This window comes from Astatotilapia calliptera, chromosome 8 (genome assembly GCF_900246225.1).
Source record: "Astatotilapia calliptera chromosome 8, fAstCal1.2, whole genome shotgun sequence".
Classification (NCBI taxonomy): Eukaryota; Metazoa; Chordata; class Actinopteri; order Cichliformes; family Cichlidae; genus Astatotilapia; species Astatotilapia calliptera.
Genome location: NC_039309.1, coordinates 19,261,533 through 19,285,185, shown reverse-complemented (window position 1 = coordinate 19,285,185; position 23,653 = coordinate 19,261,533). Strand labels below are relative to the sequence as shown.

Below are 23,653 nucleotides of genomic sequence, written 5' to 3'. Positions count from 1 at the left end.
GCTTCAGCCAATGAACGTACGTATGCAAGCGGATGTGGTTAGCTGGAGAATTCCACCAATCAAGACGAAGCGCCCTTCTTTTTAGAGGCAGGACTTTACCCTCTGAACGAAAGTTGGCACATGTCAATCACATGCAGCACTCGGTCGTGATTGGTCCGTCGCTATGAATGAGGTGGGTCTTAACGACACTCGCCGTGTAAGCTACTTGAAATTCCAATGCTAACCAACTTTAGCCAGCTTGCTAACGTGTAACTGAGCGACTGTGAAGAACTACATGTAAAGCGGTATAGCTGGATTTAAATACATAAATGATACACATCTCCAAAAGAGGTATATTGTAAAATTCGTCTTTATGCTTGCTACTGCGCGTGTCTCTGCTACTGCAACCAGGACATGTCCAGTTAGCCAGAACGCAGCACTTGGTGGATAACGAACCCTGGCAGAGCTAGCCAGTCAGCCCGCTTGGACTGGGTCTGCTTTGAGGGATTTGAACAGGTTTCGTCGCTCAGTGGACAGTGAAGCCGGATGCTGTGACTACCATGAGTCCCGCAGGCTGCCCCCATGTCAACGGCTTCAAAGTGGACAACTGGAAGCAGAACCTGAGGGTCATTTATCAGTGTTTCGTGTGGAGTGGTTCAGCTGAGACCAGAAAACGCAAGGTAACGAGTGTTTAGTAGGGACCCTTGATGTACGACCGTGTATGCGTGTGTTTGTGTGCTGAGCTGCCGTCGTGTGCGTAGATAGTTCTCCGCCCTTCCACAACAACAGACGGTGAATGCCAAAGTACCGCTTTCCCCCTCAGCCAAATACTATCCAAGCTCAGAGACTTGTTCTAGTCTCAGTGTGGCGCTTAAATGCCACTCTGAGCACCTCACCACAGCTGCAGTGTCCTCAAACTGATGCAAACTACTAGCATGTCACCCAGTTAACCCCCTCGCCGCTGAACGTTAGCTTAGATCAAAGCTAGAGTCCGCATGATGGATCAGCAAGCTGATGATGTGCATGTGTTTGCACTGGCACTGCGCCTGCTGTGGCTCCACTTCCTCCCACCAGCAGACCGCAGGCCAGTGTTACACGGTGGTGTTTCCTCGCTTATTGGGGCACTGGTGGCTCTGAAATCAGCCAAGTACTTCATATCTCTTGTCCTCATAAACCTATGATAACAGATATGCAGCATGGCCATGTTTGTTCAGCATTACAGGATCAACGAGGTTTAACAGGTAAAGCAACAGAATGTGTGTCTTCAGTTACGCTACAAGAGGAAATATTATTTTTCTTCTCCTTTGTTTATTTTTTTTAATAATCATGCCATTACTTAGACATATAGCATGTTGTGTTTGCATTATCTGTGTGTATACTGCACTGGCTTAAGTCCAGGAGACATGTATACAGAAATAAATGGTGCGTATGCAGATGGTATATGTACTGTATGGTCTCTTCCTGTGCCCCTGGAGGGCCAAAATCCCTTCTTATCATGAAATATGTGGGACACCTCTCCAATCAGACACATGCTTCTTATGGGGAAACTGTTACACCAGGGTTCTGCTCCACCTGTCATGCACTTGTTTTCTTTTTATCCAGCTGGAGAAGTCTGTTGACAGTCATAGATTAGATTTTCCAGTCTAGTTTCAGGTCCAAGACAGTCTTTAATTTGACCCTGAACAATATTTCAACCGCAAAGTTTATCCATACATTATTGTTATTCAGCAAGCATTGGTGTATCCAGGTATTTTGGCTTGCTACTCACACTCTGCACCTACACTGGGTTGCTGCAGGGATGCAACAAAGGGAAAGGACAAGTATTGTGATTCCAGGGCCATTCAAAACAACAATGGCAAACAAATTGCATACATTTTGACAGTCAAGCAGCAACACTTGAAAGTGTTACCTGTGAAAAATACAACTCCTTAATCACCCGCTTGCCACTCTGTCGTCCATTACCTCTGGCGTCAGCCTCAGCGCTGTGTACATCAGACAGTCCACTGACCTTCAGATGTAGATTGAATACCGAGTATTGGTTCACCTTTAGAATTCAAAGGCTCAGTTCTTTGACTCACTTCACTGACAATCACACAAGTGTTTTATCTCATCTGAATTGCGCCAACATTGAATTCTATCAGTCTACTGCAGAGTAAAAGCGCATTTTCTCACCGCAATCCTAATGTGATCTTTTTACATTGTAATAAAACATTTAACATTTTATTTTCTGTATATTAAACATAGCCAAAGTTTCAAACAATGAGGTCAGCATATCCTCTGGTAGATCTTGTGTGTCAGAGGCTTCAGGCAGGTTTTTTTTCCCCTACACTTGTCTGTATGATGTCAGTAAGAGCAGATATTCCTAATATGGTCAGGCACACGGCTCTGGTTGTTAGCACAGAAGCTCCGCCCACCTACTCTTCAGCTCATCTGTTTATGAGGTGCAGCCAGTCAAATAACAGTGTGCTTGGGAGCGGGAGGATAGAGAACTAAAACGGATAATTTCAAACAGTGGAAGAACTCAGCAGCTGCACTTAGGCCCAGTAAGATTAAAAAAAAAAAAAAAGGATTATTTTGAACTGTGAAAAATGCAGACCCATTAGTACAGCACAGGATTGACAATAAGGACCAGGACATAGTCCTTTTTAACAGCCAGTATAGGCTGCTCAAGGGACCATAAAATAAGACCATGTTTTAAAATTGGTGAGTCACTACTAAACGTCAGAGCTTAGCAGATTTAGCAATATTTTCTGTCCTCCTAAGGCTGTCTTCTACTAGCTTGTGCCACTGCAACACAAAGTAGATTTAAAGTGAAAGAGGCCCTCTGAGTATGAAACCCGGAGCTGGTGGCAAAAATAAACAAGGTCAACAAAGTATTTGCCATTACGACAGTGACAGCTGTTGCTTTAAATTTAAGTTCAGCTTCATTTTTTTAGCCCTTTGTTTTGCTTTTTCTGTGTTGAACATTTACTCTTTCCACTAGTTTCAAGGGCACACACTCCAACAACAACCAAATCTTAGTATCAGACATATCAACAAATCAGATTTACCTGGGTGTTTTCAGTGGCACAGCTGATATTTATGCTGCAAGACTAAATGTTGCAAAATAGAGTGATGACTGTAAAACGGGTCCGTTATTTCTTAGTTTGCCTGGGACAAAGGAGGAAATAATTGATTAATCTTCATAAATAAATATCAGTCTGTTGTTTGGGATGGCAGGCTACCACAACTTTTCCCTAAATGAATGAGACAGGTGTCGCTGCATGGGCGCACAGTGTAATAATCTTCTCACTTTACACTTTTCTAACCAGCAACTTTACATCCCATTACCCTTTCCAGTTCTCCCCGCCTACTGGTAGCTCGTCTCTGACATCGCAGCATTTGGAGGAATATGACACAGTTGGAGCTTGGCTGTTCTTCGGGTGTTAGAAGAACCACAAGGCCTCTTAGTACACAGTGTTCTAAACCATAACTACTGTGCAGTGTATATGTGCTCAGGCTCTTACTGACAGTTTGGGATGTGGAGATGTAGAGCAGAGAAGATGACACAAATCCTACATGAATACAGCGTCCTTGGGGGACTAGCTAAACAGACGTGCACACTGTAACAATGACAGCCAAAAGAATGAGTGACGAAAGATTGTTGCATATTGATGGGTATTTTCATAATTCATGTGCTGTCCGAGCAGTTTTGCAAGGAGGGGTGTGTGTGTGTGTGTGTGTGTGTGTGTGTGTGTGTGTGTGTGTGTGTGTGTGTGTGTGTGTGTGTGACTGGAATAAGAATGTCTTTTTTTTTTTTTTTTTGTATCTGTGTCCCACATTTACACTCACAAGAGAAGCATGTTTTTAAATCATGAACAGCAGAGGTGGTACTCAATGAGGAATAAGCCCAGATGAAAAGTTTTTAATCTAGAGGGTTTTAGGCTTTTATTTTGGTAATATGGATCTCAAAAAACACTGCATGAATCAAGCAAATGTGTGACATTTGTCAGAACCCTCATCCGTTTAGTAAGACAAGGTTGGTAACCTATGGTAACAACTATGAAGCTACTGCTTAGCTGTACAGTGTAAACTGAAATGGGTGGGAGGTAACTGTGTGACCTCTCTCTCATCCGTGTGATCACAGTGTGTACTCTGTGGTTTAAATAGATTTCATACACTGTCTACAATGTCTAATAAGTCAACTTCAAATGATGTAAAGTTCTGTACAAACGCTGCCAGTATTTTAAATTTAGTTGCACACTGGGACTGTTGTCAGTCTACACAACTATGTATATTGATCTGGATAGATGTGGATAGAAACGGCACAAAACTCCAAGGCTGCTACTTACTACTTCTTACTTTCTTCCCCATTCTGAAGCTTTGTTCAGCAACTTCAGAGAGACATCTTTAGGCATGTAGAAATGTTCAGAGCGCTGAGTTGCTATCAAGCAAATGGCTAATTAGGTAACGATAACAAGCATTTTAGTTGTGTCTAATAAAGAGGCTTGTGAATGTGTTTCACACATATTGTAACTTTGCTTAAATTGTTCAACTTTTTGATTCAATTCTGTTTTATTCATACAGTGCCAAATTACAGTTACCTGTATTGTAAGGTAAAGCCCCCACAATAATGGAGGGAAAACTCCCAACAATGAGACGACCGCATATCAGCAAGCGCTTGGCAACAGTGGGAAGGAAAAACTGGCTTTTAAACAGGATGAAAGCTCCAGCAGAACCAGGCTCAGGGAGGGGTAGCTGTCTGGTTGGAGGTGACAGGAGATAACGATGGTAAAATAAACTAGAATCGGGCAGCTAGCTTACCTACAGCACTATGAACTATATGATGCCAGATGCCATGAGAATCTCTGCCTTTAGAGATGTTAGTGTTTACTCCTTTTTTCTTTTTGCAAAGCCACTCTAGTTGTTTCTTCTGATCTTTATGCAAAGCTAAGCTAACCTGATTATAGAGGAGGAACACAATAGTTTTGAGTTTTGTGAAGAAAAAGGTTTATTTCCTATAATGTGAAAATTTCATTTAAATAAAATCTACATGCAGTTTTAACTTCTCTTCATATTGGTTGTATTGTTTTATTTATTTATTTTTTACTTCTGTTGACATTGATCATTTAGGGTTTTAGACTTCTTGGTCATACACGTCAGGTAAAGACGGCATCATTTGCCACAATCCGTACATCTTCTAAATTGGGCACCAAACTGTACTGTCACTCTGCCTTTCCATTTTATGTATATTAGCTTACCAGTCTAGATCTCTAAGGTAGAGTTTCTATAAAATGCCACTGATATCAACCTGTCTCATGATTCCAGCTCTAATTTTCTTCTACATTTCCTCCTCTTGTCTTTGTGTCTGATGCTCTCCCATATATCATTCTCTACCCGCTTTCCTTTCTTTCCTGTCTTTGCTTATTTTCCCTGCACTCCTCTTCTTAGGCATTGCTCATTTCTTCCCACCTCCTTATATTCATGCTAGCTCATTGGCATGCCAGCTTGTCATCTGCATGCTTTTGAACTGTTGCTATCTACCCTCCATCCACAGTCACGCCGCCCTTCTTTTTTTCTTTCCATGACTGCCGAAAATAACGAATAAGAAACACAATTCATATTTAAGAGGTGCATTTTAGGCTTAGGTGAATTTTATCCTGATTCTGTACTTTAAGCCATATCGCATTAAAAAGCAGAATGCATCATGCTTTGTAGCTACATTAATGCCTTGTAGGTTTTTGAGCAGTGTTTGAGAAATGTTCCATTTACTTAATAGAAAACACAGAGTAGATGGGAAAAATAGCTTTTGACATCCAGAAGTGTAAACTGATGTGTTCACTGCAGCTGCTTAGAAATGCCAGGCTTGACGTCATGTACAGTAGATGACCTTGGCACGATGACGTGGTGCATTTAAATGAGCTCTTAAAGACTTTTCGTTGTTTTGTCTTAGATAAAGTCTTACAGTGATGCTGCTCACACTACTTGGTGTTCAGTTTTTCTGTTTGCAATGACCAGGCAGTCTTAGGCCCTTAGCTGAGAGACTAGTTGACGACCCCACTAGGGAAAAGTGGTTGCTGGAGGTTGCAAGGTAAATTGGTTGCAAAGCATTGTACAGTGCTGCACCAAAAATTTCTTTGTGATTGCCTTTTTGCCACTCGCAGATTCCCACAGTTGTCCATAGCTTGCATGGAAAATGCTGACTTGTTTACAAACACTCACCAAGTGCTTGCTGAGTCGTAATGAAACTATGAAAAGTGTAAAAATGGAGAAAAGTCAGCCATTAAGATGCCTCTGTTTCGGTATTGCATCACCCTCTTTCAAGTTTCACTCTCTCTGTGGTTAGTTAGCAGGATTTTGCAGTTTACAATTAGACCTCTCTCATGGATACTATGCAAATCTGCTTGTGGGGATGGTTTTGTTTGTTTGTATCCATTGTTTGAGCTACAGAGGCTGAAGCATATTCATGTTTCTATGTTCTTTCTGATGTGTTCAAGTGGCAACGGGTGGACTCCAGGAAATTCAAGGTCTGTCTCGTAGTGCAGCGTAAAGCAAAAAATGTGAATGCTTTTGTAAATAAGAGATTTCAGGTTTTGATCTGAGCACATCTGTAACAAACAAATATATAAACACATGCTTTTATTTTGTCACTGAAATTTTCAACATGCAAAATTGCCATAGTTACGGGAAATCTGCATTGTAACCTACGGCATAACTGCAAACCCATCTGAACCCTACGCCGTAACCCGGCATGCACTTCACGAAAAATGTAGCTACACGGGTTGGCGCAGCCCACAAGTATCGTGATTGGCCAGTTCAGCTCCATCAAGTTTTTGAAGTTTTAGAAAGTAACAATCATCATCTCAGGACAATGAATAATCATCATAGCAGCAACATAAGGAGTCACAAATGTAACAAATTCTTGGAGGGAGATTGCAGAAACTGTCAGACTGGATGTGAGGGAAGGCACAGAGGAGTAATATGTTTACACCCGTAAACAACTGACCACCACAAAGAGTGGAGACCCAGGTGGGGGAAAAGTCCCAGCAATTCATTTTTTTTCTATCAGCATGTAAAACACAGGGACTCATCCACAAGATGATTAACATGTAACACACATAAATGAGATCGGCCACTTACGTAGGTTATGTCATGGGTTCTACAAAGATTCATCCTTGAAGCTGTTTCAATTTTTATGATTTTTTTTTTTTTTTAAGTGTGGAGTACAAGTTTGAGAAGATTCATACAATCGTTTCATCTCTCTCTCTCTATTTCTGTCTCCCTCTCTCCCTGCTGTTCCTCCTCCCGCCCACCACCCCTCCCCCGTCTCTTTCAGGCCAAGTCATGTATCTGCCACATGTGCGGCGCCCACCTCAACAGACTCCACTCCTGCCTCTACTGCGTCTTCTTCGCCTGCTTTGCCAAAAAACACATCCACGAACATGCCAAGAGCAAAAGGCATAACCTAGGTATGACACACACAAACTCACGGTCCCATACTAAGCTTCCTCATTGTAACAAACATGGACGATATGCACACCCCAGCACAACACCATCGGGGCTAATTATACAGCCAGCGGCTAATGGAGGTATAGGCTAGTGCCACTGCATTGTAAACACCATGCATTTGTGTGTTTGAGACTATATTTATAAGCAGCTTTGGCCTTCTTATATTACTTATATTAATGCTTTTATTTCAGCTGTGACGCATCTGTGGTTTTTGTGAGGCATTCGGAGCCACAGGGGTGTGAGCTGTTACGCAAGCGAGTGCAACATAAATGCAATACTGCCTAAAAGACTTCATCTCAAGGGGCTTTGGAAAGTCACCTGTGTATTTTGGCCTCAGGCAGCCTATTAGAGGGAAAGCATGCAGTATTGAACTTGCTAATGAATGGGCACTGAGGTCTGTCTTGGTGGCTGATTTAAAATTAAGCACATTTCCATTTTATTGGGTACACCTCCCTGCTCTCCAAAGCCTCTCTCAAAATCCCTGCAATCATTCAGCGGTGTGGGTATTTATAAGCAAGAACAATGAGATCTCTCTCAGCCTTGTTGTAGACAGGATTAATATTGCAGGTCAGTGAAGGGAACACAAAATATCACGAGCCATTGTTTTCAGTGATAATCTGTATATTTTTCTCCTTTTAAAATGACTGAGCAGGCTTTTATTTTGAGGAGCCAAAGCAAGCGCGCTGTATTTCTCACCACAGCTCGCACGGAGGCTGCTTAGTTGGCCTGGGCACACACAGTAAGAAAACGGGAAATTGTTGTATTTCAGTTCAATGAGTTATATATTTACAGGAAACAGACGCGATCTGGACAGCTCCAGATCTGAAGAAAGACGTGGGTGTTTGGTGAACAGTTGGTTGTTTTCGCCCAGTGCTTCGACTCCCACTGGGGAACACAGCCTGTGATAATCAAAACATTGCTCAAAAATTTAGCAATTTGGTCATTGATATTGCCCAAACTGTCAATATCAATATATTGAGAAAGCTGCTGGTAGTACCTGAACTCATATACTCAGATAGTATAAACAGCTGCTAAAGAATTCTGCTGTGTGCAGAAATCGCTGCTATTCACATCTAATTGGGTGAAAAATAAAAAGAAACACCACTGAGTACACTATCCTTCCTCCCTGAACTATGTGTCTTGTAGCAGGCCTGAGACTTTCTGTGAAAGTTTGATATGTTCTGAAACTCCCATTGGTGCTTGAGTTAAGTGGCGATTGGGGCCCTGTTCCAGAAATCAGATTTAACAAACTCTGAGTTCCAGAAAGGATGATCAGAGTTTGTTTAGTCACTCAGAGTAATGAAAGAACGGCATCGTCGATGGAGCTCTGATACCAAGAGTCACCATGGCAATGGGTAACTAACGATCAGAGCCTTCATTTAAACCCAGTGGACTGAGGAATATCATGCGAGCGCCGACTGTGACATTTATCTAAAAATGATAATAAGAAAGGGGAAAACGTGCCTTCCCCAGTTAAATAATAAACCCCAAGTTATTAAACCCAGAAACATTTACACCACATGTTACTGATTCAGTCTATTTCTACGTTGATTCTTCACCAGCTCTCTGACACTCACAAACTCGCAGACTCCCACGAGGGTCCGTCATCTGTTAGAACAAGTGCATGAAGGCTAGACGTCATGTTGAGCCTTTTTTGTGCACCATAACCCTGCACACAGGGTTCATAGCATTGTGATGCTGTTTACTGGGTTACACAGGGGTGTAATATAACTTATTCAGGACTCATGTATTTGAATTTGGGCTTAATGAAGTTGTTTCTAAAGCAAATGACAAATGAGAAGTTTGAGTGATCAGAAGTGATTCTGTACTCTATGGAAGTAGTGATCTCAGCTAGTGACAAGTACATGCTCCATAAAAACATCACAAAAGACTGAAACACAGTGCATTATGTACACATTCACACTGAGCATGCTAGCACTGGACCTGGTGTTAGCAGTGTACTATTAAAGCTGAGGGAGTGTAACTTTCATCGCAGGTGTGCAGATTTTTTTGTAAGTTGTGTCATCATGAGTATTGAACAGTTGTGTTGCACAAGGAAGGTTGGTGTTTTTTCAAATGGTTACTTGACTAGCACAGCAGTGCAACCACATCATCGGGATCATAGTTCCTGAATATCCTTAACAAGTCTTAAAAAGCACTGGGTGCTGTCATCTAAAAAGACGCTATTCATTGTTATGAAAATGTCTTTGATCATTTTATCAAGAGTGTTAAAATGAGCTTGGAAAGCAGCGTAATGTCTGCTGTCATTGTTCATGTTAGAATCAGGATAATTGCTGACATCCATCCTTTTTATTCTGCTTATCCAACTCATGCAAATTCCACAGAGAGAGACCTCAGTAACCAGTGGATTCAAACCCAAGACCTTCACTGTGCTGCCCATAATTGTTAACATCAGTTCAAAACAACAGAAAATAACTGCTCATATCTAGTTTTGTAGCTAGATGCTCACAGCAGACATGCTGCCTACTAGGTGGTAGATTAGCAGATTTGGATGCTAACAATCCACATTTGTTTAAATGGCTCAACCAATACCAAATAGTTTGGCTAAGAAAAGTCTTAAAACATAACCTGCCTCAAGCTGTAGGATCCAAGATGCCTCCTGCTAGTTTTACTGGTTAAATAATGTTTTTTCTAGACTGGAAATCCATCTTGATCTGCTGCTCTCTGACACTTACACAGTTGACATCAATTAATCGTCTCACTCCAGCAAAAATAGGCTGTGCTAAATGACAAAACTATGGAGGAGCACAAAGCTTTGAGACTCGGGATTATTGTGTTGCTAGAGTCGATCACACAGACATTTGTACAACCTTTTTATTGCCTTTGATATTACCGAAAGCATTAAAAAAGGGGCAACATTTAATTACACTGTAAACGGCGTATTATCTGCACCAAAAGGCATCATCCTGTTAGTGTGAAAGCGGCGACGCCAGCTCGACACCCAGTGTCTTTCATTTTTTATTCTCCACATAATGGAATTACGGCTGTTTTGAGCTGCAAGTGGAGTGCGTTACACTGCAGCGTTGTGCAGGAGAGCGCCGCCGTAGCAGAGGCACCGAGGGTGTCGCTGACAAAAGGCTGGATTTGGCAGATGTTGGAGAATCTGTGCTCTGGTTTTTATCAAGCCTGCTTTGCTTTATCACTTGGCTCAGGAAGACCCCCTGCGGGGGGGGGGGGGTGTGTGTGTGTGTGTGTGTGTGTGTGTGACGCTCTCAGCAGGTTGATGAGGAGGTAATTAAGTCGTTTTTAATACACCCTGTGGAATTAGCCTCCATTAAACCCGGCCCCTCCTCCTCACCCTCCTTCTTTCTGTTCCACCTCCTGTTTTGCCTTTGCATCTCTTTCATCTGCTCATTTTACGGACGTCCACCGTTCTCTTTGCCTCCTCATGTCGGACTCCTCCCGCTCTCTCACCACTGTCCTCTTCTCTTTCTGCCCTCTTCTTGTTCCCATGGTTACCCGATGACCCTTTCGATATTCCGAATTGTTCAAGGATTTCATTTAATTTCACTTGGCACCGTTACAACCCCACCCCCCCTTCAGTCTGTCAAATTTTCTTCCTTCACTTTTATATTTGCCTTTGCTTTTCCTCACCTCCCTCCATTCTTTCCTCTGTACCTGCAGAAGATGACAGCCAAGAGAGAGGCCGTCAGGCAGGTTGTTATGGCAACAGCAAACAGGTTGCCACAGGGTACAGAGCAGGTGAGGAGAGAGAGGTAAGACGGAGTGGAAGCACTGTTTTGGGCCGTGAGTGAGCATTTAAGTGAGTCTGCGATGGTGGGAAATTACCCAGAAAGGCGGCGTCCTCACCTTTTGACTTCCCATTGCTCTCTCTATCGTTTCTGGCTGCTGTGAACACATGGCTGATCTGTCAGCAGATGAACCCTGCTGCCTGCCGTCGCAGCGTGACATAAATAGAATAAAACTGAGAGGTGAAGCAGTTAGCCTTTTACACAGTTTGCAGCAACACGCAACCCTTTACAGTCTCATGAGTGTCCCTGCATTTGAATAAAATGCCGTCTTCTTCTTTTCTTTGTGTCTGTCCAGCTATCGACCTGCTGTACGGGGGAATTTACTGCTTTATGTGCCAAGACTACATTTACGACAAAGAGATGGAACAGATCGCCAAAGAGGAACAAAGGAAGGCCTGGAAGATGCAAGGTACAGCAACTTTAAACAACGCACCAAGTGACTTTGACCTCAGTGGGACATTTCTACACCAGAGCTCACCAAGCAATGGCACTTCTGTGCTCAATCACTGCATTTTGAGATGGCAGCACATATGCAATATTAAAATCCACACTGCGCTGCAAATTCTTTAAACTCCTGGTCTTCATTATCCAGCTTATTAACCTGATTAGATATAAATTAGCATTTTGCAGTTAAAAGTTTTTATAGAGTTCAGTTTTGATGTGCTAATATTCATATGAATGATAATGCTGTATTGCAACATTGTTTCTAATCCTCTGTAAATGTGGATTTTTATAGAGCAGCCGCAGTGGGTTCATGCATATGTAGCAGTGGTCAAATGTGTTTATGGCAGCCCTCTAAGCTTGAACAGAAAGATTCAAGTCTTCAACCTTTAACGGCAAGTGTATTTTGTGAGTGTTTGAGAATTAATCAGTGTGATTTTTATTTATTTTCCCCCCCGAAAAACCCAAATAGACAACACAAAAATGCAGAAAGTAGCAAAAATGATAGAAATTTTAACTGATATATGCAAATGCATATTTAATGTCTTTCTTTCTCATTTGTAAGAAGCTTCAGTAACCACGCCAGTTTCAAAATTATTATTTCATGGTTCAGGCTACACAGGTTTGTGTGTCCGTGTAAATGTGTTCCAGGTATCGGGGAAAAGTACTCGACGTGGGAGCCGACGAAGAGGGAGCTGGAGCTGCTGCGTCACAACCCCAAAAGAAGGAGGATCACCTCCAACTGTACAATTGGTTAGTCTCTCTCTCTCTCTCTCACACACGCACATTGACATCACATCAAAGATGAAGCAACACCATCATCCATCATGTTTTCACACGTACTCTGCAGCCCGGATCTTGTGAGAATGTCTGACACACTTTGGACATCAGCCGCTCTTTAACCTGCCAGCTTCTTACTGCAAAGCCTGTGTGATGGCAGCTGGCCCGTGTGCTAATTGCAGAGCTAACTTTCTGCTTTACCCATTCCTTTAATAATATGAAAAGCTACCAGTCACAGGCACAGGGTGATGCAGAGAGGAGATATTATTTGTTGTAGTGATGATGAATATTGGAGTGAGGCAGTGGTGGGACCTTCAGTATGTCGGAGTGAGGAGAGCTGGCATACGTTTAACACCTTGCAGCAGCCTGCAGGGACGTGCTCCAGCGCCAGCAACATCCCTGGCTCTGTCTAAGACGAGGGGAATTACAGGGCTGGCTGCTCATCCATGAAAAACACTACAGCCTTCTTTCTTTTCTGCTTCCTGTCTTTCCTTCCACCTTTTCTCCTTCCTCCTCCTTTCTCTCTCTCTCTCCCACCTCTTTTGTTTTTTTTAATATATGTGGTTGGTTCTGCTTTAATCAGGCAATGGTTTCCCCTGTATGCAGTCCACTAGTGCCTTAGAGACATTGGTGTGTGTGTGTGTGTGTGTGTGTGTGTGTGTGTGTGTGTGTGTGTGTGTGTGTGTGTGTGTGTGTGTGTGTGTGTGTGTGTGTGTGTGTCTATAACAGCATTGCAGCCTAGCTGCCACACTGCAGCAGCCACGAAGCCTCTTTTTCTGTTTATCCTGTCCACACACTTTTGTTTCCTTGAACTGCGTTTATGTCTGTTTTCCTTTGCTGTCCCTCTTCCACCTGCAGGCCTGCGCGGGCTGATAAATCTGGGCAACACGTGTTTTATGAACTGCATCGTCCAGGCGCTGACACACACCCCACTGCTGCGAGACTTCTTCCTCTCGGACCGGCACAAATGCGAGATGCAGAGCAACTCCTGCTTGGTGTGCGAGATGTCGCAACTGTTCCAGGAGGTACTGCGTCTTTGATTTTATTTTAGTAGTTTAGAGAGGACAAGGCGATGATTCAGAAAGTGTCATTTGAAAACACAAACTCCTCCCACCCCCTTACCGCAGTTCTACTCAGGCCACCGCTCACCTCACATCCCGTTCCGCCTCCTCCACCTCGTGTGGACCCACGCCCGTCACCTGGCTGGCTACGAGCAGCAGGATGCCCACGAGTTCCTCATCGCAGCGCTGGACGTCCTGCACAGACACTGCAAAGGTCAGACGCACAGAGACGATATCATAAACAAGCTGAGACGACCATCAAAGCTGAGACATGTGACTTTCAGTCAGACATGTTTGACACGGAGAGTTAAGAGGCTGAAAACACATGAGAGGCAGTATTGATTCTTTTGGATCTCTTGTCAGTTTATAAGCACAGTGGGGATTTGTGAAGTTACACAGTAAGGCTTTTAGTGACAGTGTGCTTTAATGTTTTTGGTGTGTGTGTGTGTGTGTGTGTGTGTGTGTGTGTGTGTGTGTGTGTGTGTGTGTGTGTGTGTGTGTGTGCGTGTGTGTGCGTGTGTTTTCTTCGTGTCCCTACAGATGACAATGGGAAGAAGGCAAACAACCCGAACCACTGTAACTGCATCATTGACCAAATCTTCACAGGGGGCCTGCAGTCTGACGTCACCTGTCAAGCCTGCCAGTAAGTGTGTGTGTGTCTGTGAGAATGTAAGTTTGTGTGCAGGGAAAAAAACAACTTAAAACTCTACTGATGCCTCACTAGAGTCTGTATAAAGAGATTAAAGTGTACAGTTCCATCATGAAGACACAAAACAGCCACCAAACAGACCTCACTTGTCTGCATGAGAATGTCTAATGGCCTGCCTCGAGGTGACCCTCCTCCCCCTCCCTCCCTAATGCCTCCGTTCTCCTCTATCATTCACATACTGCACCATCAATCACACACTTGGTGAACTGCTACACTGCAGCAACAGGAACAGCCTTTCATGGCATGTAAAGTTGATCTCTAGCTCCACCTGGTGGTTTGTGGAGGCTGTTGAAGCTCTGAGTGGACTAGCCCGCCTTTTTTATTTATTTATTTTTTAAACTGATCTGTTATGTGATTAGCTCCTATTTCCATATAAGAGATATTTTCACACACTGGGGCATTTTTGCCTTTATTTGGCGTGGCTGAAGTGACGAGTAGACGGGAGAGAGCAGGGGACACGCTGCAGAGGCCACGGGTCAGACTTGAACCCAGGCAGCGGCATTTCTGGGTCACTGCACTAAGTGTAGCAGTTTGTTTGTTACTGTCAGAAGAAGTTTTAAGCTTATTGTCAAGTCATGCTTAGCTGAGGAACACAGCTGGTGCCTCTCCAGTGGAAAAAAGAAATCAGCAGTAAATACAGTGAGCCACAATTTTGTGATTCCATCCATCCGTTTTCTTCCACTTATCTGGGGCCGGGTCACAGAGGCAGCTGCCTGAGCAGAGAATGCCTAACCTCCCTGCAGCTTATCCAGGAGAACACCTGGGTTTTTCCAGGTCGGCAGGTGTAGTTGTAATCACTCCTGGGTCTGCCCTGTGTCCCCTGTAGTGCATGCCCAGGACACCTCACCCAGGAGGCATCCTTGCAAGATGTCTAAACCACCTTAACTGGCTCCTTTAGATGTTGTAAGTGGCAGTTCTACTCCAGACATCTCCAGTCTGTCTGTCAGTCTCCTGCTTCCCTCTCCCCATTACTCGTGAACAAGACCTTGAGATACCTAATCGCCTCCGCATGGGGCGCAACTTACCCCTGACCCGGAGTGGCCACGAGATCCTTTTCCAGCTTAGGACTATGGCCTCAGACTTGAAGTTGCTGATTCTCATTCCCACTGCTTCCCACTCCAGTGTGAGCTGGCCATCACCTGACCAAGTCAACAGGACCACATCTGAAAAGATCAGAGATGAGATCCTGCAGCCACTAAAGTGGAAGCCTTTTGCCATTTTAAATCCATCCCTATAAAATTTGACTAACTAAAAGATGCTGTAGAGGAATGCGGTCCTCTTTTTCTTTTTGTGGCAGCTCTGGAGAAAGTCAGAAATTTCTGCTTTGACCAACCATAACCAGACTGTTGCCAGTCAGCGACACTATTCAGAGCTTTCATCTTCATGGTGAGGAAGACTGCTGGATTAGGCTAGAGTGCAGTGGAGGTCCTGGGTGTAGCAGTCATCTTAAACAGCCATCGAATTTGATTAAAGCTCATGTCAGAACCAGTGACATGGCTTTGAAAGAGCCCTTGTTCTGATGACACTGGCGGCTTTGTGGAGATTCATGGCACCAGGAAGTGGAATTATTAGAGCAAAGAGATGGAGCTAAATATAAACAGAAAGCCGGCGCTGCAGTGATACATCTTGTAATTGTGCTATGGCCCTTGGCTTAACAAGAACACTATGCATTACAGAGAAAGTAGGCAGAACAATAGATGATTTAGTGGAGCTGTTAGAGAGATAACGGGGGTGCAGTTTGGAAAATGGATATTAACTGAGCAGTGTTTGTGTTTGTGTTGCAGCTCTGAGCAACAAACTGCTGCGTTATAATCCAGCTGTTCCAAATGACTGAAGATACAAACACAGTCACAAATATACCACGAACCAGTAGGATCTGCTTTATGTCCTTAAGAATGAACACACAGTGTTACCAATGAATGTTCAGCTGCAAAAAACTGATAAATAGACCACCAGTGGAATTCTTTGGCTTTCATTTGTTTGAATGTTGCTTTATTTTTATCTTAAATTCACCTCCTTTCAACACAGTGGTGTACTTTTTCCAGTCAACTGTTTTTTTTTTAAACTGCATATTTACACATAAATAGTGTTCATGTGAGTTAAAGCCTTTTTTAAAATTCATAACCCTTTTCTCTGTGTGATGTCAGTAAGAACAGATAACCTTAATATGGTTGTCAGTAACAGTGGCTCCGCCCACCTGCTGTTTGCACCTCCTGTATTTTTGCAAGAAAATAAATGATCCTTTAAAGCAAACTGTGAAAAAAATGAGTTGACATGAAGTGATAATGAGCTTGTGCTGATGTTTCTAATAAAGAAGGGGAAGAAAGTGAGATTCTGGGTTCATCCCGTTCTCATAGCTGGTCATAAAATGACTCGGAGGTAAAATGGTTCTGTTTTACCATTTCTGGATCATTGTACATTGGGTATGATAATGATTATTTTGAGCTGTGACTTCTCAAGAGTAACACTTGACCGTGTCACGTGACATCCTGGCATCTGTTTGGTTCCCAGTGGTGTTTCAACAACTATAGACCCATTTTGGGACATCAGCCTGGACCTGCCAGGCTCTTCCACACCATTCTGGCCCCTCAGCCCCGGAGGAGATGGATCAGCACTTAACGGAGAGAGTCACACCACTGGAGCCACAGCACTGACGGACTGTCTGCGCAGGTAACTCGCATATGAAGAATAGATCAGAGAGACATGATCTGAAACGTCAGGATTGAGCTGTAGTCATCAGCATTAAAAGATAAACAGGTGGGGAGTTTTTGTCTGTTTTGTGGTTGTAAAATGAAAAGAATAATTTCAGCGTTTTAATCAGAACAATCCTACATGCTCTGCAAACTCAGAGACCCACCCTTTAGCCTCATCCCAGAATCATCATGAGCGTCACATAAAACTGTTCCTACCCTTCCTGACAGGGGAAGCAGCAGCACAAGTCCCTGGTACCAAATCTCACCCTCTGTTGTCCAGGTTCACCAGACCAGAACACCTCGGGAGCAGCGCAAAGATCAAGTGCAGCGGCTGCCATAGTTACCAGGAGTCTACCAAGCAACTGACGATGAAGAAGCTGCCCATCGTGGCGTGCTTTCACCTCAAAGTAAGAGAGGTTACATTTGACGGCTAATGAAGGGGGATATTTATTACCTGTTCTAACTCGTGGATATGTGCGTGTGCTCGCAGAGGTTTGAGCATTCGGCCAAACTGCGGCGGAAGATCACTACTTATGTCTCCTTTCCTCTGGAGCTGGACATGACCCCGTTCATGGCCTCTAGGTGAGCACAATCTAAAAGAAGGGTGGAAGCTGTCAAAGAAAACCCAGTAAGGTGCATAAAAACTAGAAGCTGCTGTGTGCATGCTAGGCCTCAATCACAGTAACAACTGTGTTTATATGGACTTGTGTGCGTCCAGTGTCTTTTCTTTTTTTAAAAATAGATTTTTGGTCATAAACTGATTTTTGGCATTAATGTGCACAACCGTAAAGACTGATCATTGCAGCAGAGTCTGGATGACGCCTGCATTTCCTAACTCATCAGTCAGCTGGAAAAATATGGTGGCCGTGTTTTATTTCAGAGTACATTACTATGTGCTCATATCTAAATATGTTTACATCCTTACTGTGCAAACGTGTATGTGTACTGTATATAACACTCAAAAAAATGAAAAGAACACTTTGAAAACACATCAGATCTCATTGTGGGGGAAAAAATCATGCTCGATATCTGTACTGGTGTGTGTGCTGGGAACTAAAGGATACCACATCACTTGATGGAAATGAAAATTATCAACCTACAATGGGGTGAATTCAAAGAAACCCCCAAAATCAGGAGGAACCCAGGACCCGCTGTACCAGGGTAGGGTCTGAGAGTGGATCCAAGGATTTCATCCTGATACCTAATATCAGGGTGTCTTTGCCTAGTCTTTAGAGATCTGTGAGTCCTTTCATGGATGTCCCTCCCCAGACACCACAGATCCATCACCAAACCGTTACAGGCAGCATAATGTTCTCCATGGCTTCTCCATACTCTTTCACGTCTGTAACGTGTTCAGAGGGAACCTGCTCTCATCTGTGAAAAGCACAGAGCATCAGTGGTGGACCTGCCAGTTTTGGTATTATGAGGCAAATGCCAGTCAGGATCCACAGTGCCAGGCAGTCGGGAACTCAGGCCACCTTCATGAAGTCTGTTTGGTCAGAGACATTCACACCAGTGTCCTGCTGGAGCTCTGGCAGGTGCTCATCCTGTTCCTCCTTCCACAAAAGGAGCAGATACCGGACTTGCTAATGGGTTAAGGACCTTCTGCAGCAGTTTCCCAACCACTGTGTGCCATTAGAAATGATCAGGTGTGCCGTGGAAGATTATCTGGTTCCACCTGATTAGTAGTCTCAGCGGCTTGAGTAACGAGCAGAACAATTACATTCTCTTCTATTCTCTTCCACTTCGTACTCTAAGTTGCCAACTGCCAGTAAAATAGAAGAAGTTACATAATAGTCATGCTGACCTCTGTCCTGGAGAAAACTTTTTTGACATTAGACAAAAATGTGAAATATGTGCCGTGGTTCCAAAAGGTTGGGAAACGCTGCTCTACAGCACTGTCGAGCTCTCCTACAGTAACTGCCTGCTTCCTGGAATCTCCTCCATGCTCCTGAGACTGTGCCGGAAGACACCGCAAACCTTCTGGCAACAGCACATATTGATGTTTAAATACCTGTGCAACCTGTTTAGGGTCCAGGTATCGCCTCGTGCTCTCAATAGTGACACTGATCCGAGCCAAAACTAGTGGGGGGAAAAAACAAGCCAGAAAAAATGTGAGAGGCCTGTAGAACTATTTTTGTTTTGGGGACTCAAGTGGATCTTTCATTAATTTTATTAACAACAAAGCAGCTGACACTGAATAACAATGTCCTCTGCTACTTAACTGACCAGATATTTCACTGGCTTGATGCTATAATCTGATCGAAAAGTGTTCTTTTCATTTCTTTGAGCAGTCACAGTCGCTTTTGCAGTGAATGTTAATTTGTGTAATACATCCGAGGAAACTATTCTGCTTGAAAGAACAACAGTTGGTATGTCGTTACTGAGTCTCTGCCGCGTGTTTCAGTAAAGAAAGCCGGATGAATGGGCAGTACCAGCAGACCGTGGATCCCTTCAACAACGACAACAAGTAAGCAAAGCGACACGTTTGCAGCATCGATTCCACAATAATCCAAAAGGACCAAACGTATATTCTCATCCTTCTGTCACCTGACACAGTGAGCCTCGTGGAAACACACCTGACAGGTGCAGCAGGGCTTCATGAAGCGCATGTTTATAGAAATGTGCTGTTTTTAATCATCACAAACTGTCTGCTTGACTGCTTCTTCTTGTCACTGGTCTCACAGCTACATTCATTTCACTGGGTAGAATCCACTACCTCATTTGTTTGCATGGAAATTAGCCCAACAAAGTAGGAATTATGAATTTGCAAAACTACCTGTCATAACAGCTAAGCTGATTATCTGTTAGCTTCCAGTGTCTGGAAAAGCCATTTACAATGCTGCAGTATAATAACAGTCCTTGTACAAAAACATGGTGAACTGGGAACAATAACTTTTAGTGATCCAGGCACAACATACTGAATCAATAATTGTATAATGTCCCAGTAAACAGGAAGAGCATTACCTCCAGTGAATGATCAAAATATTGGGATAGTCGAGGAAAATTGGTAATGTGGTAATCAGCAGCTACAGAACGACACGCTGATGCTGCTGCTGTCCTAAAAAACACCACATGAGAGCGAGATGAATTTGTTTGTGCAGTCACTGTTGTAGTCCTGGCTAAACTCACAAAACAGCTGAAGAAAATGGTGTGTAGGAAGGAATAATAATAATAATAAATTTTATTTATGAGCGCCTTTCAAGTCACCCAAGGACACTTTACAATAGGATAAAACACTTAGTAAAACAATGGCAGAATAAGAACAATAAAATAAAAGCACAAGATAAAATAAACAAACAGTGGATTCACAGTGAATATGCAGATTTGAACAGATGAGTTTTGAGTTGGGATTTAAACTGGGGGAGAGAACCAATATTTCTTATTTCAGGGGGCAGAGAGTTCCACAGCCTGGGAGCAGAGCAGGAAGTCATTATGAACTGAGTAAAAGCCAAACTGCAGCTTGTTCTGCTCTCTTCCTGTCGCAGGTACAGCTTGTTTGCAGTGGTGAACCACCAGGGGACACTAGAGAGCGGTCATTACACCACTTTCATCCGACAGCACAAGGACCAGTGGTTCAAATGTGACGATGCAATTATCACCAAGGCTAGCATCAAGGATGTCCTGGATAGTGAAGGGTGAGAACGTCAAAGAGCTTGAGACACATTTTTGCTTTTGTGTTTCTGCTGCTGACTGACCTCGTGGTGCTTTCATCTCCTCAGGTACCTTCTGTTTTACCACAAACAGTTCCTGGAGTACGAATAAGTCCCTGCATCAGCACGGCCTGCAGGATGAGCTGAGGGACGACGCAAGGATTTGTTTGTAACAGAGTGATGAGAAAGGCAAAGAAACACGTTGTCATTGGCAAGTCCCACCCTTACTACACACCAGTCTAGTTACTCTGTGTGACATGCAAGAAGGACACTGTCTGCTGTGCAGGAGAAATCCAACAAATCTGACTGGATGGGCCCTAAAGGAACTTTATGTACTTGAATTCAGGGGATGAAGAAGAAAGCAGCAAGTCCGTGTACAAGTCTGCTAAAGAAAAAAAAAAAGAAGAAGAAAAGAAAAGGAGTGCAGAGTCCTTCTACATTTTTGTTCTCTTATCAGACACAAATGCAAGAGAAGCTTCACTTGATCACAAATGCTGTCCTTCACCAATGTCTTGCTACATGCTTCTTGCACAGCTGCATATGTAGGGGAAGAAGCAGAGCAACAGCTTTACACAGAGCTACAAGGCTCTGTTGTGATATTGTTCTTTCCCCCTCTCTTCAAGGCAATCTTCCGGACACAAGCGCACTTGTCTAACACAGCTACGCTCCTCCAAAAGACCAAATATTTCAAGGGTGGAAGTTGTCTTCGTATGCTTTTTTTTTTTTTTTCCAGAGTGCAGCTACTGGGGAAGGGAAAAAAGACGTTAATCATAGTATTGTGTCTGAAGTTTATTCCATTTTTATTACTTGCGAGCTTGTAGTTATCGCTCAGAAACCATTTTCCCTGCGAAGGACATGAAGAATCTGTTATTTTCTGCCTGTCTCCTCGTCAAAAATGGGGAAATAGACAACACAGTAAATATATTTTTATACATACTGCAATTTAAAAACATTTGTTTGCAGTTTTGCGTTCTCCCTGGACTCTCACGTTGTTCATCTGCGTTACATTGTGCTGTCAATCTCATATATATCATTTTTTTTTGTACACATGACTTTCATGACACTGCTGCTATAGGCTGCTTCTTTTTTTTGTTTTTGATTTCAGTCGTGTTCTCCACATTAATGGAACATTGTAATGATGCTGTTTCAGGTAAATGGCAAAAGAAAGAAAGTAAACAAAAAAGGAGGAGAGTCTGTACAGTGGGTCACAGGCTCAGTCCTGCAGTGTTAACTGTCGGCCGCATGTTGCTCTAATTCAGTGTGTTTATATGTGTGTGAATGTGTGCACGTGAATATGCTCGAGAAAGAGGAGGATTAAAAAAAGAAGCAAAAGAAATCCATTAAAAAAACCTCAGCTTAGGTGCGTTTATATAAAATGTGTTATTGAGTGTAAAGAGACAAAAAAAGAGCGCGTATGTGTCCTGTTTGTATGCACGTGTGTCGTGCGCGTGCGTATGTAGCGTATGTTCATGTACTGAATCAGTACTTGCATTTAGCATGCCGTCTGAGCTGGGTATCACAGTTTGATAGGATTTTTTTTTTTTTGTTCCACATGTTGATGACGTGTGTAAAAGTATATATGTACAGTTTGTATGTAGAAACAAAATGGTGAAACCTCAAAGTTGATTTGTTCTTCTATATTGCTGGATCCAGCCACGGGGTCATAATCAGAAAAAAAAAAAAAAATTAAATATCTTGAGCCAGTCAGTCATTCCACAAAAACACATGTAACTGCTGCAAGAACTGGACACAGTGATGGAAAGACACTCAAATAAAGAAGAATCTATATCTGTAAAATCTTTGTGTGTTGCTTTTTGTCACTAATTATGTAAGATTATATTTATGTTTATTTTATTGTTTGTGTTGCTATATTTTAATGTTATATTGCTGATTGAAGGGTTTGAAAACTACTGTAAAAGATTCATGGTGACAACTAACATCAGCCCAAACACCTCATGCCAACTGTCAAGCAAGCAAGCACGGTGCTGGAGTGGTCATGCTTTTGGCTAGCTTTGCAACCACAGGACCCTACTGTGCATTCACTGAGTCAACTGTAAGTTTAAACGTTAGCTCGTCTGTGAAAACGGATAAAGCTATGTCCAAATTGGGTCATGCAACACGGAAGTGACAGAATGGCTGAAAAAGTTAAGAATCAAGGTGTTGCAATGGTATCAAGAAGGCGATAAAATTGTCTAATAAATGTTAATAGAAAACCAACAAAATATTTTCTTTTGGAGAAAGAAAGCAAATTATATAACTGACAAGTAAAAAAAACAAAACAAACACATCTTTAAATCAATGAAATTACAAATACTTTTTCCAGCTTTCATTGTTTTAATGTTTCTAAATTAAATCAGAGCGTTCTCATTCCCGACGCGTAACATACCATCGATTTGTCACGGCTCGAGGCGTGTCATAGTAACGGGAAAGGTACCCTTCCGCATCCTTATGAAACACTCCAGATTCTTAATTGAAGCGAATGCACTTCCCTTTTTATTCGCTTCGTGGCTTTCTATTGCAGTCCTAACCTAACCTTAACCATAACCTTACATTTATAGGTTCATTCCAACCTGCTCTCATGCCTCAGAATGCGTAACATACAGACGAATTGTCACATATCGTTGGTATGTAACGTGTTGGTATAGCTCGTTTGCATCTGCCGTTTACAAGCTAAAGAGACCTTCACTTGCTTGACCTCTTAAAGTGTCGATTATATTTGTACCCTTTGGTATAAGGCTGTAACAGCAATTCATAGCAGAACAGTATGAAACTTTGCAAAGAAACCCACTGGGGGAAAGCAGAGTCACAAAGTCTCTTTCTGCATTGCTAAAAATATGCTCCATATCCGTTTTTCACAAAAGTCAAGTCAGGACCACCGTGTCCGAAAGTCAGACGCAGGAGCGGTGTACAGCAAGCGCTTCAAATTCTTATTAGAAGACCCAGAGCAGAGTAAATCCTCTGAAATGCTGTATAGCTGTTATGACACTACCCATAACCACATTATTATTCATCTTTGGCTCTCTTGCACAGCATGTGGGGTTTTTTTTTTTTTTTTTCGGTCACCCATAAATGGTTA

The 23,653-nt window shown here is 42.8% G+C and overlaps 1 protein-coding gene across 3 annotated transcripts; it reads left to right on the top strand.

Annotated features, from left to right (window-relative positions):
- The first annotated feature begins 105 nt into the window (after nucleotides 1-105).
- Nucleotides 106-21,937, top strand: usp22 (ubiquitin specific peptidase 22). 3 transcript variants are annotated; one of them, XM_026177307.1, is made up of 14 exons: nucleotides 106-172; nucleotides 391-659; nucleotides 7,295-7,427; nucleotides 11,536-11,649; nucleotides 12,333-12,434; nucleotides 13,320-13,486; nucleotides 13,589-13,736; nucleotides 14,063-14,165; nucleotides 16,743-16,901; nucleotides 17,205-17,331; nucleotides 17,415-17,506; nucleotides 19,332-19,394; nucleotides 20,413-20,562; nucleotides 20,647-21,937. In XM_026177307.1, exons 2-14 carry the CDS (start codon nucleotides 540-542, stop codon nucleotides 20,687-20,689), a joined length of 1,521 nt encoding a protein of 506 aa, XP_026033092.1. In that variant the 5' UTR covers nucleotides 106-172; nucleotides 391-539; the 3' UTR covers nucleotides 20,690-21,937. The 3 variants fall into 3 exon arrangements, with proteins under 3 accessions (XP_026033092.1, XP_026033094.1, XP_026033091.1); XM_026177309.1 differs by lacking the exon at nucleotides 106-172 and adding an exon at nucleotides 179-284; XM_026177306.1 differs by lacking the exon at nucleotides 106-172 and having other exon boundaries at nucleotides 179-659.
- Nucleotides 21,938-23,653: the final 1,716 nt, after the last annotated feature.